The 15,913-nt window shown below is 37.8% G+C and overlaps 1 protein-coding gene across 3 annotated transcripts in view; it reads right to left on the reverse strand.

Moving 5' to 3' along the window:
- Window positions 1-10,781: 10,781 nt before the first annotated feature.
- The window catches only part of grip2b (glutamate receptor interacting protein 2b), a 280,202-nt gene continuing 275,070 nt past the window's right edge, over window positions 10,782-15,913 (reverse strand). For 2 of the 3 annotated variants that reach the window (XM_085354483.1, XM_085354482.1), the window contains exons 19-25: window positions 15,520-15,714; window positions 15,227-15,383; window positions 13,592-13,706; window positions 12,762-12,975; window positions 12,407-12,615; window positions 11,197-11,343; window positions 10,782-10,940 (exon numbers count right to left, since the gene is read on the reverse strand). In XM_085354483.1, coding sequence (XP_085210609.1) covers window positions 10,782-10,940; window positions 11,197-11,343; window positions 12,407-12,615; window positions 12,762-12,975; window positions 13,592-13,706; window positions 15,227-15,383; window positions 15,520-15,714 — 1,196 coding nt within the window. Of the gene's footprint in view, window positions 10,941-11,196; window positions 11,344-12,364; window positions 12,616-12,761; window positions 12,976-13,591; window positions 13,707-15,226; window positions 15,384-15,519; window positions 15,715-15,913 lie in introns of all 3 variants that reach the window. The other variant, XM_085354481.1, reaches the window with a different exon arrangement.

The raw sequence follows: 15,913 nt of genomic DNA on the forward strand, positions 1-15,913 counted from the left end.
TCACATACACCGCCACATCCTTAAAATTCAGGGAAATGAAGGACGCATTTGAGGGCCGCATTTTGAGCAGCCTTTGAATTGGAACAGCCTTCGTCGAGTCGCTGTGACTTAATCCGCCTTAAAATGCGGCCTTCAAGGCTGCAGACCCTGAATTGGGATACAGCCTATATTCCAGATATCTGTAGTATTATTAGAATCATATGATTACAACACATTTACCTCTCCTCCACTTCTTTGAAATGTCTCCCAGTCCCAGTGCACTTGTTAGCATGTTTTGGTTCCTGCAACTAGTCTGTCGTGTTTTATCTCCCCAGAAACATTTCCATTGTGTTTTTTCCTATTTCCGTTGTGTTTTGTGTGCTTTTGAAGCGTTTTTCTTTCTGCAGCGTTGTTCTTTTTGCAGCTGTTTTCTTTTTGTAGCATTTTTCTTTTTGCAGCGTTTTTCTTTTTGCAGCTGTTTTCTTTTTGCAGGTGTTTTCTGAAGTTGCAGTGCAGCGTTTTTCTTGAAGTTGCTGTGCAGCGTTTTTCTTTTTGCAGCATTTTTCTTTTTCCAAGTGTTTTCTGAAGTTGCAGTCCATTTGGCCTCTCAGGGCCACCGTAGAAACACATCATTATGTAGCAATTTCAAATATCCAGTGGCCTTGAGGTTTCCATTGATGAAGAATGGACCCACTATCGTTGTACCCCATATACCACACCAAACCATCACTTTTGTTGTTCCAACAGTCTTGGAGGGATCCATCCAATGTGGGTTAGTGTCAGACCAATAGCGGTGGTTTTGTTTGTTAACTTCACCATTCACATAAAAGTTTGCCTCATCACTGAACAAAATCTTCTGTGTGAACTGAGGGTCCTGTTCCAATTTTTGTTTTGTCCATTCTGTAAATTCTGTGCGCCGATCTGGGTCATCCTCGTTGAGATGCTGCAGTAGCTGGAGTTTGTAAGGGTGCCATTTGTGAATAGTTAATATCCGCCGAAGGGATGTTTGACTAATGCCACTCTCCAGTGACATGCGGCGTGTGCTATGCTATTCGATCCGCTCCTCACGTGTTAACCTTTTCGACATGTCAATGGCTGTGAACAAAGAGCAACTTGTAAATAACTCATGAAAGAATAAAGTTACGTTGAAACCAAGCACACCATTGTTTTTCTTGTGACATTACCAGTAAATTTGATGTGTCACATGGCCCTCTTCCTATTGAAAAAACAAAAGTTGTATCCAAGATGGCCGACTTCTAAATGGCCACCATGGTCACCACCTATCTTGAGGAGTTTGCCCCCTCACATATACTAATGTGCCATAAACAGGACTTTAATATCACCAGCCATTCCCATTTTATTATGGTGTATCCATATAAATGGCCCACCCTGTATTTACAGTAGTGGTTTGTGGGAAATACTCCTAGCGTTTGCAGACCTGGCAGACTGTGTCAGCAACTTTATTTTCATCCATAACAAACATATTTAAGCTTTTGTTGGCTTCACAGAGGCAACCTGCTGAAAATGCTTAATCCAGTTTATACTTACCTAAAAAAAAAAAAAAAAAAAAAAATCTAAGCTCTTAACTACTAAAACCAAGGAAAAGAAAAAGGAAAAACATCAGGGACAAAAACAAAGCCCTCCTAAACTGAAGCTTGTTTCTAAACAATGTCACTAAGCAGCTCCGAGAATCTGCTGGAATCAACCTCAGTTTATGGAATATTTTGACCCAAACATCCGTTTCACAGTAAGAGGGTAAAGGCTCAGACATCCTGGTGATTAATAGAAGCTGGCTACTGAACACATTTTTCCCAGACTGTAATTTTCCTTCAATCACTATGGTTAAATGGGCCTTTTTTTTATTTAATCAACTAACTATTCCCATGAAAATATTTACATAAAAGCTTTATAAAATACTGGTTTGTGTATCCCATTTAAGCTTCAGCAATCAGAAAACACAGAAAGCTCTTTCAGGCACTGTTTGAATCAGGAACAGTCATGGATCCTTCCTCATTTTACATTTAGTGATAATTTTGACCAGGAATGTATCATGGAGATATATCCATGCCGATTATGGTTATTGCTCTCATATGACTCAACAAAAACATAGAGGATGTTGGTGGCATGAAACTGCTGTACAGGGACATGAATGTTAATGCTTTTGTTTTGTTGCTGAGCTTTAAATAATTGACACTACAGACAAAGAAACACAGAGCTGTTATTTCCATTCCCTGTCTGGCCTTTTCCAAGAATAGACTTTTCTGTTGAGAATCTTTTTTTTCTGTTTTATCTTCAAGGCAGTTTTTTGGCATTGACACAAAGCAAAAACAAATGTGTTTTTTTGATTAGTGTTTCATGTTACTTTTGCCTTTTGTTCTGCTAACAAAAATAGAAGAGAACAGGAAATGGAAGGGCTCTGAGGGATGAGAAAAAAATCAAATGAGGACAGTTTTGATCCCAGGATGTTGTGGTCACTTGAAAGGGACAAGGGCACATCTTATGTACTTTTCCATAGCCTATCTTTGTATAATCAAGATTTGTGACCTGCATGCTGGAGGAAAACTACTCCAATATTGTTTTTTCACTATAATACAAAACTTACAGATATGGAACTTCAGTCATCACAGGTCGTTTGCTTACTCCTTATATGTTTTATGTCCTCAGCTTTAAGCTATTTTCCACCACTGCTTTTGAATGTTTAAGCACATGTGAATATAACAAAGTGTGCACTGGGCACTAAAGTTCTACCCATATGTTATTGCTTACTATGTAAGCAATAATGTGTGTGCCTGACTGTGTGTATGCTAACACTTTTTTGCATGTTGTGTGTTAGATCTCTTACATAACAGTCGACTCATGGGAATAATTCCGTCAGCAAAAGCAAAATGTACAGTAGAAAACACTCTTGCATGTGCAAAAATACCCATGTTGTTTGTTAGAGTAAAAATGTACAGAGTTTTCAAAATAGAAATACAGACATAAACTGGTTCTAATACATGTCTTTTTTCTAAAAACGGAAACAAGCCTTTCAAAAGATCCATATGCATGTCTCAAGGAACCAAACCAGGATTGAGGTGCTGGAAACAGTACTAAAAGCTGAAAAGGTATATTGAAATCAAAAAGTTTTACAGGTTGAAACTGTGAGATTCTAGAGTGGGGTCAGTGACAGGGGCAGGCAGGTGATTTCTTCAAACACTAAGCTCCACAGCTGTCTCATCATCAATGTCTCTTTTAGAAACTAAGGGCAAAAAGCATCTGTACAGAAGAGAGTGACGTAAGTTCAGGACAAAACAGATTCAAAAACAGTTAAAAACACAGAGGAAACAGGAAGGGTCTCCCACAGGACTGGAACAAAAAATTTCTAGCTGGGAAACATCAAATGAGTTTTGAATCATCGGGTTTCTGGGCCGTTTTAGATGTACAATCATAGGATTAATGATAGGTGCCATGAAGATCATGGAATTATGGGTGCATTCCACCCAAGACAGTTTTGAGCTCCAGGTTGTTTAATTAGATGAAACAGTATATTGTGGGTTGCCTCCAACTCCTAATTGGTCCTTTCAGTTTTTGTTTAAGTCTGGAGATAGAAGAGAAGCAGAAGCTGGAGGTGAATTGAGGTGAATTGTGTTCCCTGGTCAGACAACGTCCAGTGGAATGCCATGGAGACTGAGCATAAGGCTGAAGGCAGCTTGGGAAGGGCTATAAAATGAAAAGCCCTGGAAAAACAATTGATTAAAGGTGGGATGGTTGTGTTACCTGTTCATGGTTACAGATACTGTAGGTGATAAAAATCCAATACAATTTGGGACCATGGATGTCCAGCTAAGGATCTATGTAAATGAGCTGATAGACAACGGAAAGTCTGTGTTTTAAGCACAAACAGAGTAGGGACAGACACATGTTGTTACACATCCCTGACTAGGCCTGTCCACTAAAAAAATGTCCAGAGGAAAGTAATTGTGTGGTTACACCTGGGATAACAAGTGAACTTAGTAGTGTGAGCCTAATGAATTACCTGTAATCGAACTGATGAAGGCATATAAATCGTATAGGGTGGTCTACCTCCAGGATCAAGTCCATTCTGTTGGGCAGTATAACCATTAATTCAATCTCTTAGATAAGGGATCTAATAACACAAGATTATGTGCTCAGAAAAACAGTAAAACATAGAGTATCATGAAAGGCTGTCCAGTTTCACATTGGGGGACGTTTACTTATTTCACATTTTGTCATGTTACAGCCTTATTACATTGTGGATTAAATTAATTTTTCACCTCAAGATTCTACACACAATACCCCCATAAAGATATGAAGTGAAACACTTATGCTTGAAATGCTTGCAAATTTATTTCAAATTTCTGTCTCCCAGTAGGACGACTGAGTCCCCAGCCTGAGCACCCCCAAGTGTAGGTGGTAGAAATGTGATTACTCTGCTCCATTTTGTGCTTCTCTAGGAAGCATTACCGCCACTGCAAGTTTGCTTTGGGGTGAAGAACCAAAATTAAACCTGATCTCTTTAGTTGTAAAATGAGGTCTTGTTCAAATTCCCTGGATAGAAAATTTTTGCATATAAAGGTTTGATTTAAGGAGCTTATCCTGACCAAAGATAATCTCTTATGAATGTCCATTGTTTTCCATTGGTCACAAAGATTTACCAAAATAAACACAATCCACACATCCAACATAAAATTAGACATTTTATTTTTTTTCTTTGCAATCTTTTCTTTTCTCAAAAAGAGAAGTATAGCAGTACACTCTTTGTTTCTTAGAAAATGAAACAAACAAACAAACAAACAAACAAATCAAAATGACAACAACAAAGTTATACGTTTTATTTTTCATTTTGTATTTTCTTCCTATGTTTTGGAAGAGCATACTGTCATAGAAAAATACTATATTACATAGAATAGAACTTTACACAGTTTGGAAAAAAAATACACAATATCAATGCGTACATTATTAATAGCCCAGTCCAGAACCGTAGCAACTTTGACATCCAAACACATATTAGGCAAAAGAACAAATCAAAATATCTTTAAAAAATAAAGCATGAAACATAATTAAAAAAATAAACACATTAATAAAAAAAAATAGGAACAAAGACTGGAGACACTGACATTTCCTACTTTTGAAATGTGCAGCATGACATCATTTTCTCAGTTTCAAGTCATAATTACGCTGACTGCAACGAAGAAGTCAGTGTTTGTGTTTATCATTGAGCTAAATAGGTTAACTGGCTAGATATCGGAGAAGAAATTTAAGTTAGCTCATCAACAACTGTCATTAAACAGGCCAGTAAGCTAACAAGACATCTTATTGACTCATTGTATAGTTCTCAGCAACAAGCCTACTTATAGCTGGTTAGTTTAAGTAGGTTTGTTGCTGCTCACTTATTGTGGCAAGTTGTGAATAAAATGGCTATAAATAGCTGGTTTGGGTAGTTTTGCTGTCACAATTTTATTTGTTATTTATGTATAACTAATGGTCAGATTGGTAGGTGCTATAGTTTGCTAGTTGTAACAACTTGCTAGTGTTCAGCTAACATTATTTATCTGTTACTGGTAATTTTCTGACTTGTTGAGTTGACAAGAGGTGACAAGATAATGTAGTTTCCTTGCAGCCATTGAATGTTTTGCTACCCACAGTTTGCTGCAGCTGAGGCTCTCCAATTTAGACACTGCATGTTAAAAAACAAAACAAAATGCACACCAAAAATAAAAATAAAGAGCCAAAAGATTGATGTAATGTAACACAAATATTTGACTGTAGTCTCCCAACCAAAATCATGAGTACATGACTGGCTTACGTTGCACATTGACAACTCGTGCGGTAGAAAAAGCAACATGTGCTCTCTCCCCTACAGGAACTTGTTATAGAAGCATAAAGTAATTACCCAGTAACATTTACCTAGTTTGGCTTTCCTTACTGCTCAATAGCCATGAACTAGCATCCTCTGGTCAGAAGGTGAATCGCCCTTTATTTAAGCTGTACGACAAGATTAACCATGTTTACATGGTATATTTGTGAGTGACTGAGCAGGCGTGGTCTTGTGAAAGGGCTTTACTTTAGCTGATGATGTAATATATGGTGGATTATGTAATAACTTATCTAATGTACTGAAATCGCTTAATGGGTTCAGGGGAGTAATGCCAACAAGCTAGTCTAATAAAATGTGGTACATTACCATTAAATCTTCACATGAACATTTTTATTTTCCCCAAAATCGAAAAAGCACAGGGAATTAAATAACATTTTTTGTATTATAAACTTATCCGCGCGGAACAGTTGTTACGGTTCTGGATTGGGCTTTAAACTAACATTTGACCCAAAAATGCATAGGGAGTATACATGGCCACATACATACATAAAAGAAAAAAACAAACAAACAAAAAAACAATTCAGAAGGCTTTTCTCAGCATTTTCATTTTTTGTTGCTTTACAAAAGTTTGTTCCATTGTACATGAAAATACTTACAGTGCATGGTATTCAACAGTGTGCTTTATATTCAGCAGTAAGTGCTTGGAGAGAAGTAAATGTCCCTTTTTTGTATGTGTGTTGAGTTTACACTATTTTAAGCCTTTTCCGGTTTTTGGAAATAAAAATATAAAGGCCCACAATCCTTTAAAACCTCACTACTGTACAATGAAATGTACACAAATTAGTTTACACACACACACAGACACATACACACAAACACACACACACCTCTGAAACAGTGTATGCCCAGAAGTAGTGGACATTTTTTGCACATACATGTATTAGACAGAGAAACGTTGACAAATAGAAGTCTTCTGTATATGTTTTGTTATTCACACCCATACAGACATGGAAATTCTTATAGGGTGCCGCTGAATTCTGTTACATAACAACATAAGAAAATGGTAGGAACAGGGGTTGTGACTCTCTCAAAGTTGTTTTTTTTGTTAGTCTTGTCGAAAAAAAAATGCTGTTCTATTACTCACTTATAATAATATCCTTATACTGACGATGTATCCATCATATACTCCATATAGTTTTGTTCACCATAATTCATGCTAATATGTGTACACACACAAGTGTGCAAAGGATGTTTAGATTTGTTTTTTTTCCTCAAAAAGGACAAAACCTTTATCTTGCAACTTGCGCATTTATAAAATACTGCAGTAAAGTATTTAAATGTTAACTAAGAGCAACCCATACATAGATGAGCAGTTTCTTTGAAATTGTATGGCTTCATCATGTCTATCAATAGGATTAAAGAAGACAAAGAAGTGAACTGTGGTAGGTTCTTAGAAATATTTGGATGATGCCAGTTACCTTAAAGTGTAAAAGATTGGTGCTGTTTTGGTGGAAAATGGTAGCAAAACCAGAGATTGATTTTAGTTTTATTCTGTTTACTGCAATTTATTTAAGTTAACTGCTACTTTGTAGAATTTAAGCACCTACTTTTGCACAGCACATTCATAAACTGCCAAGATCAGTAGGAGGGAACAAGAGCCAGCCCAATTTCAGTTAATCCAAAGATAATTGGAGCAAACACATTTTTGGCAGGAATAAGAAAAAATCATGAGAAATTAGGGGTCTGAAGGAAATGGAATTAATGTCTGGGGTTGCAAAACTTGAAACTTGAAGACTTGTAAGTTCTAAAGTTTCTGTGTGAAGGGTATTTCAGTGCTCCAGCTACTTTGAGCATTCTGACTATTGTTAGTCGGATGCACAGTGCCCTTGATTATAAAATCAAGCAGCCTGAAATTTAGTTTTAGGGAAAGTCGAACCCAAAACAGGTTAGTATGATGGCTGATGAGTCACAGCTTATGTTGACACAAAGAAGAATAAATCAAATAAATAAATAAATTGCAGCTGTACAAGATGATGCTACAGCTAGGACTAGCTCTGTTAAATATTAATGGTGCACCACTCCAAACTAAAAAAAAAAAATGCTACTTGTTGTGCTTCTGACCTGATGTACTGCCTTTGGCCTTGGACACTGTAGTCTCATTCATTAATGAGGCGTCAGTGGTGTAAAAATACAGATTGTGTGTCTAACCACATTGCAGGTGTAAGGTTCTAGTTGGCTGTCTCTTGAATTAGTAATTAACATCCCCTTAGCAGTAGAAGTAGAAATATACTTAGGGCTTTAAAACTATCGCACAACTAAGATCAGGTTTAGTTCAAGAAGGGATCTGTAAGATGTGACAAGGTTGCTAATCAAAAGTTAGCAGGGGAGGCTTTAGGAAGAAGAGAAAGGTTTACTATTTTCCCAATAGTCAGCATTATGTGAACTGATTAGAATCTTGCACTAATGAGCTGTCAGTCAAGGAAACCACAACACTTAATGTTGTGGTGAAGGTTAATAGTGGGAAAACCAGCTCTCATTCCTTGACATAACATTTGGCACACACTCTGTTCAAACTAATGTTTGTTCTTAGTTCAATCTTGGATCCATGGTGAAATTGCAAATGAGCACACACAAGTAGTCAGGAATGCTCACAGTGCTTCAAAGGGTGCTGACCATTAAAGGATAGTGGCTCAGTTTAACTCAGGCCGAACTCTGGAAATTTCCAATTGCACCTTGGAATAGAACCTGCTGAGCCACTAAATTACACATCATAAACAGACATTCATGAAAGACACAACAAAATGGCTTGATAATAAATGCATAACACACACTGTACGGTTTCATTTCCTTTGTTATCAGAGCCTTTTGTGTAAGAATGTGTGTGTCGGAAATTTGTCCATAGTCTGGCTTCACCAGCAACCTAGTGTAGTAGGTCTGATAGCAGATGATGCTATTGACTTTGTTCATAATCTTTGTGCAAAAGGGTGAGAGTTACCAATAAATCCAAACAGCAGTAGTGCTCTATAGCTATTATTTGAATAGTTCAAAAGGCTGTTAAATTAAAAGCCACAACAAAGAGAATGTTACTTCTTTATGACTTGTTGCTTGTTGTTCCCACTGCCTTAACATCTATACAACAGCATAAATGATCCATGACAATGAGACTCTTCAATAATTGAATCTTCCTCAAGGACCACATAGGGTTTAGTGGTGAGGCTGCAGATCACAAGCAACTGTATACCACTTCCTTATTAGATGTGTAGAAGAAATACAGATTATATAATAAAAAAGAAAACTCAAAATGGAATATTATCAAATATTCCAGTTTGGTAATATTCCAGTTCTGGAACATATCGGGAACAACTGTGTCTTGTCTCTTCTGTAAAATATGGCGGCATGACACTCGGGCATTACTGCAGAAGGCCCACAACCATAAATGCTGATCTCATGCTGGACAAATGAAAACACGATGATTCATACTTATAAGTGATACTCCAATGGAAAATTATGAATATTTTAATTCCTATAGATCCTCCTAAATCACACTTGTCATTGTGTTGACACTGCCTGCTATTGGGAACAGCTTTATTCACTGCTTAGGCATTCTTCTCCAAGAATGGTCCCAGTGGCTCACAGTATATATTAGTTTTGAGGTCGCTGGTAAGTGAAATGATCCTTTTGTTGTTGGATTATATAAATCAGACTTAACATCTTAAAATTAAACTAACTGCTAGTTAATTTATTCTGCGGCACACATCCTTACACAAATATGCCAATAAAGACAAACAGATGTTACATTAAATCACTCTGAGCCTCAAATCTAATAATTTTGCGATTTGAAATGAATTTGAAATGCTACTGTTGCTTGACATTGTAGTCTTGCAATGAAATATGATGAGGTGAACCCAGTGATCTCAGACAACTATTGATATAGTGGATAATGTCATAACATTTGGCACATTTCAAATGCAGGTAGATGTTCTTCGTTTGGCAGTACAGTTTGTTCTGGGGCACAGCCACTCATGCTCATTTATGGTGTAGCAAAAGCCGTGATTGGTCAATTCCACTTAAGACACCATTTTTCATTGGGAGCAGAAATTACGCCCTTCCCTCCTTTCACTTTCATTTTATGATAGCATGAAACAAAATAACAGTTTGGCAGTTGTGATGGAATCACTGATGACATCTTCATAAATCAGCGTTGTGATGTCACCAAAGTGACATTATAATGTGCAGCAAGATCCAATAGAGAAGTCTGCCTTGAAAAAAAGACCTATACTTGACCACTCCAGAATTTTGTTTTTTTCTTGGTAATGTCAAGTGAGCAGCAGTGTTTGAGCAGAATCTTAGCAGCATTATGAAATTCTAAAATGGCTACATTTATTATAGACACACTCCCATTATGAACTGTTTGTTCCGTTTTCTGTTAGTACTTAGTAACCTTCTGTGAAACAAATGGAAACCCGAAACTGAGAATTTTTCTCCGGTAAAATCATTTACAATATTGTATAAGGCAGATCTCTCAGGTGCAAGTACTGTAGGTTCATGGGAGCATATGGCCTTGCAATAAAAACTGAAATAATCTTACCCGTATTGCAGGTTAAAATGAGTAAAAATGGCTATTTAAAGTGCCGAGTAAGTCATTGTTGAAATCGAAACAACACTGTGAGTCCAGCCAGTTATCGGGAGAGCTTTTGGTGTGTTTTTCTGTATTGTGGTGATGCTTTCATATAGACCGTACTGTGTAAAAGCAGTTCAACCCAGTGTAAATGGGATGGGGAGACTATGTGAGCATGCACGTGTTAGGATGTGTGTTCCAGTAGGAGTCTCTGTATTTAAACAGATATACTGCAAGCCGGTGGAGTGTGTGTGTGAGTGAGTGTGTGTCTGCGTTTTTGGGCCAGTTCCACTATGTATAAGTTTATGCTTCATCACCAGTTACAATATGTCTTCTGTATGTTTTGTGCACGTGTATGTATTTGTGTTACAGGTCAAGTGCGTGGTCTAAAGTGTTGTTATTGTCCTCTGGGTCATCATTGGCAAGTGGGTTGCGGCTGATGACCAGTTCAAGTCTGTCTCCTGCTTCTGTGATGAGAGGTACGGCCAGACAACAGTCAAAGTCTCTCGTCCTTACATGGTTCACCTAAATACAGTCAAAAAGATTAAGCCAATGGTTACTTTGGTAATTTGCATAACTGTAGACATTTTTAATTTAGCAAACAAAAAAAAAGAGGGGGACGTGAAGATAACTACATGTAAGCATAACAAAATATGATGTAAAGAATTTTTCCAAATGCTGGGGACAGAGTGAGCTTTTTTCTTTCTTCACAACAAAAAAACTATATTAGAATTAGGGATGCAATGATGGGCAGTACACTAATTATTATCATCATCATCACCTGCAGGATCCTGTCATAGGGTCTAAGCCCGGCTCTGTCAGCAGGGCCATCAGGTCTGATCATGTTGACATAAACACCTTTTTCCAAGAAACCATCTGACACGCTAAAGCCAAAGTCATCACTCTCTGGGTCCTTTATCACTGTTACCTAGTGACAGAACACAAGGATGTGAGGTTGAGTAATAAAATGTAATTTGCTAGTATCTTGTGCTCCTAATCAAGACAACAGAACAAAAAGACTATTCACATGTCAACCCGTCTGATGAAACTGTCTCAAAATATCTGTTGTGTCACTGCAGGAACAATAAGTTTCTGATCCAAATAAATATTTTACCATGTAAACATTTTAACCTGATTGCTTTCTGGGTGTGTATTCGCAGCTGAAAGTTTATTTGTAATACAAGGTCCTAAAGAATAAACGGAAAAAACGATAATGACAATTGTGCTGATAATAGACGTCTTTCTTCAGTGAACTGCCATGTGCCACAAAGCAGGAACCAAAAGCCGAATAAATGGACAAAGCCATATAATATAATGGACAACTGTAAGATAAAGTCTTTATTATTGGTAATGCAATCCAGATTGTTTGCTGTACCTTTTGGATACAAAACCAAAAATGCAGCAGCATTATGACATTCATCTGAAATGTTGTATGATCGATTAACGCCTCGTTAATCGATCATACAACATTTAAGGCTGTAATAGTTGTTCACTGTGATGTATTTTCTCTCTATGGATAAAACATGTATTTCTCATTCTGGCTCTGAGCTGTACATGTTTCACTTGGCCCTCGTCTCCTCAAATTGTGACTGTAAATTCATGGAAGGCTGAACTACATGTAGTCACTTGCATAACAGTTGCCCAGGGAGGCTGGGTATTTATACTGTATTACATAATACTCTGCACTGTAAAAAAGAACATTTCAAACCTCATAAGAGTAAACTAGAACTCACTATGCATGCTAGCTAGAAAGGGGATATTATTAAAGTTATTAGTAATGACAGTGTTTGACATGTCAAGTCAAAATGTGTACTTTAAAGTTTGGACCAGATACCAATGCTTACAAACTTTAACAGCAATGTCAGCTTGAATGGTTACATTGATATTTTTGGTTGAATTCTAATTATCTACTGCAAGTTTACCTAATATTCTCAATATTTCATCCTAACCCACATCAAAAACATATTTTGTCCAGTTCTCTCTGAACTCACTTTGTGAAGCTCTAGTGGTGTTGGTGACAGAATACCCTGCATCTCTTCTTTGATCCGACGGGACTCCCATGTCCTCTCTGATACTCTCAGTGAGGCCTTTGACTTGGGCTCGTGGTGCAGGAGAGGGGATTGGATATCTTGGTGAATGTGGACCCCTTGTTGTAGGTGCAATTCCTGGTTGAAATGGGCCTCCTCGTGTAGATGGGGGTCTGAGTGGCAAACATATTGCAAGTGTTTTTAACCAACTGTTTAACAAGTAATCCTTCTATACATGGTATAAAATGATACTTTACTATATTTTTCTGTTTAAAATTTGGAAACAACCACCCTTAGTTGTGTCATATCAGTGACTAACCTTGGTGAAGTTGAGCCTCTTCATGAAGGTGGGCTTCCTCGTGAAGATGAGCACCCTGATGGAGGTGTGTTCCTTGGTGGTGCAAGTTGCCTTGATGCAGGAGAGAATTTCGCCGCAATGGGCTCATCCTGCTGTGGGTCAGTATGGGCTCAGATGGAGGCTTGTTGACACCATCTACACCAAGACTGATGGCTGTGCCTGTCATGATGGATGCCTGCAATGAATTGAAACAAGTTGAGTTACCGCTTTGTAACCAACCATTTGGAGACATTGAGTGCTTGCCAATGTGATTGTTTGACAAACATTCATACGTTCAGCACAATTTGTTACTGGTTTAAATACTATTGGTCAGACTGGGCAGCATCACCTCATCCCCCGTCATAATGAACACTGGTGCTCCACAGGGGTGTGTACTGAGGCCTCTCCTGTACTCACTCTACACCTACGACTGCACGGCCACTAGCAACTCCAACATCATTTTGAAGTATGTGGACGACACTACAGTGGTGGGTCTTATCACCAAAGGTGATGAGACGGCTTACAGGGAGGAGGTCAGCGCCCTGACCCACTGGTGCCGAGACAACCATCTCACCCTCAAATACTAAATACTAAACATGCTATACATTAAAATAAACTGCAGATTAAACATGATGTTTACAACCATTAAAATATGAGGGTTCATAAAAACCTGCAACAAAACTGTTGTTAAAACCCTTTGACTCAAGTGCAAATCCACTTCAGTGAGCACTGTATGCTGATTAAGTCCAGTATTCATCTTTGATGCCAATTTTACACTTGAAGTCAAATAGTTGTGAAAAATACTAACTAACCTCTATTTCTCTTAGTAGTTCTGACTGGCCACAGGTCTCCAGGTCCTCCAGAGCTTGACACCAGAAACTGTCTTCTGGATCCAATAGAATGCCATCCGGTTGCTGGCCAATAAATCTGCCACACAAAAACAGACACACAAATAAAACAAGTTTCCACACCCATTTTGCTGGATTTTCTCTGTTGCTGAGTACTACAAAAGGGGAAAACCATGCAAAGCAAGACAAATATATTTAAGCTTTATCTTCATGGAACTGCCTTTTGATCACACGTTGTGTATTGTGCGAAATGTATTTTTCTCTTAAATATTTTATTATTATGATTATAATTATTATAATTATAATATTTATTTATCTAAAGTGCAGAGAATAGTTGGCTACATGAAAATGCAGTGTGCCTGATTTAGCACTGGAACTTTCACTTACAAAAAGACATTAAGGACACAGAATCTGTACACACACTGTCTGTATCTGTCATGGTTAAACCGAACAAAAGTAATCATTTAACCCAGAATGTCCCCAACTAACACGATTAATTCACTTTCATTGTTTTACTGATTTTTGTTTTTTTCCTCGAAAATCCCTTTCTCTCGCTGTACACCCTCAAAAGTGTTATGTAACTTTAACATGCTGACTAGCCTTAGCCTTCTGACTCATCACAGCTTTACACAGAGATACACAAAGACACAGGTACAACATATTCACAGTAGCACTGACTTCATGACTCAATCTCTGCAATGAGGTGTACCCTTCGCCATGAGCTCTTGGTGATGATACTGGCACAGTGAAACAGTGTTAAAGATAAAATCCTTTCTTGCAGAAAATAAGCTCATGCATTTTGAAGATCTATAGTGGTGAAATATATCATACCATTCCACACCATACCATAGCACTTTATTCATAAAACAGCTTTAGAAACATTAGCAGGGCTGACCAAATTGCTGTTCAATAACACCAAACATAAAAGACAAACACGGGCCAAAGGGTAAAAGATACAGAAAACAAAACAGCTTTAGAGTATATAAAAAGTAGATAGAAATCACAGTCAATTTCACACTGTGTCAAAGGATAGGGACTAAAAGTGAAGGACCTGTCTGAGCTGTGATTCCTAATCATTCCACAATATAATAATTAATATAGAACTGACATCACAAATGCAATCACTCCAAGGAGCTTTATATTGTCAGGTAAAAACCCTACAATGAAACAAAGAAAACTCGAGTAATCTGATTATCCCTATGAGCAAGCACTTGGCATCACTGGGAGGAAAAAACCTCTGGCAGAACCAGACTCAGGGAAGCACAGCCATCTGTCATGATCGGTTGGGTATGAGGAGAGGAAGACAGGACAAAAGATAGTGTTGATGAACCATAGAAACTATTATCTATGTCACCTTGAGGTCAAGGTCACCCCATCATTTCTTTTTACTGCTGAGGGATAAAAAACACACACTCACAAATAAACTGTACAATCAAGTGAGTGCAGACAGCCTACAATGGCCCTTAGTCAATAAGTCAACATTTATATGGATTTTTATGAATAAAAAAGGTGATATCAAAAAAAAAGTGTATGATAAACAAAAAAAAAAAAGACAGTCACAACGAACAGCTTTGTAGCTAAAACTAAATTCAGACCTACCCTGGTGGTTTGTCCCAGTCATCCTCACTGAAGCCTCCATCACTAAACGGGTAGTTCTTCCGACGTCCAGGAGGAGGCGTGGTACTTCGTTGTTGCTTGGCACTACGCCACTCATGCGGGTGTAGAGCGATACCAGCTGCTTGATGGGTGTATGTACCTACAAGAGGATAGATGAAATGACCAAATACAAGAAAGAGTGCTTTTAATATATTCCTTCTTTTCATTAACATATTTCTTACAGGGTTAAGACATCCTGAAATTTCACTTTCTACACATGCTCAAATGTAGCTTACCCTGGCTCCCATAGCCTGCATCCAGCCCTGAGCCATCCCATGACTCCATAGCAGAGTCAACGCTGGGTATTGTTGTGGAGTAAAGCTCTGATAGCTTGTTGGTTTGTTGGCTGTCTGTCAAATCATCCTCCTCAGGGTCACTGATCTCGTTTTCTGTTGTGTCCTCTATATCTGCTGTCTTCCTGTCTTCTATGTCTTGAAGAAAAAAAAAAGAGGCCAATTTAATTTAAAGGTTAACTCTAATTTTTAACTTGGTAAAATACATATGTGAACCTTTTACTACATGTATATTTTTCAACATTAAATGCTTATAAGAGACAAAATGAAACTTGAACTGGTTAACCTACTGACCTCTTCTCTGCATTTACCTATAAACAGGTTTTAAATCAGATCT

This window comes from Diplotaxodon limnothrissa, linkage group LG5, assembly GCF_057381915.1.
Source record: "Diplotaxodon limnothrissa isolate DT_005_m linkage group LG5, D_limnothrissa_male_GT1.1, whole genome shotgun sequence".
Taxonomy (NCBI): Eukaryota; Metazoa; Chordata; class Actinopteri; order Cichliformes; family Cichlidae; genus Diplotaxodon; species Diplotaxodon limnothrissa.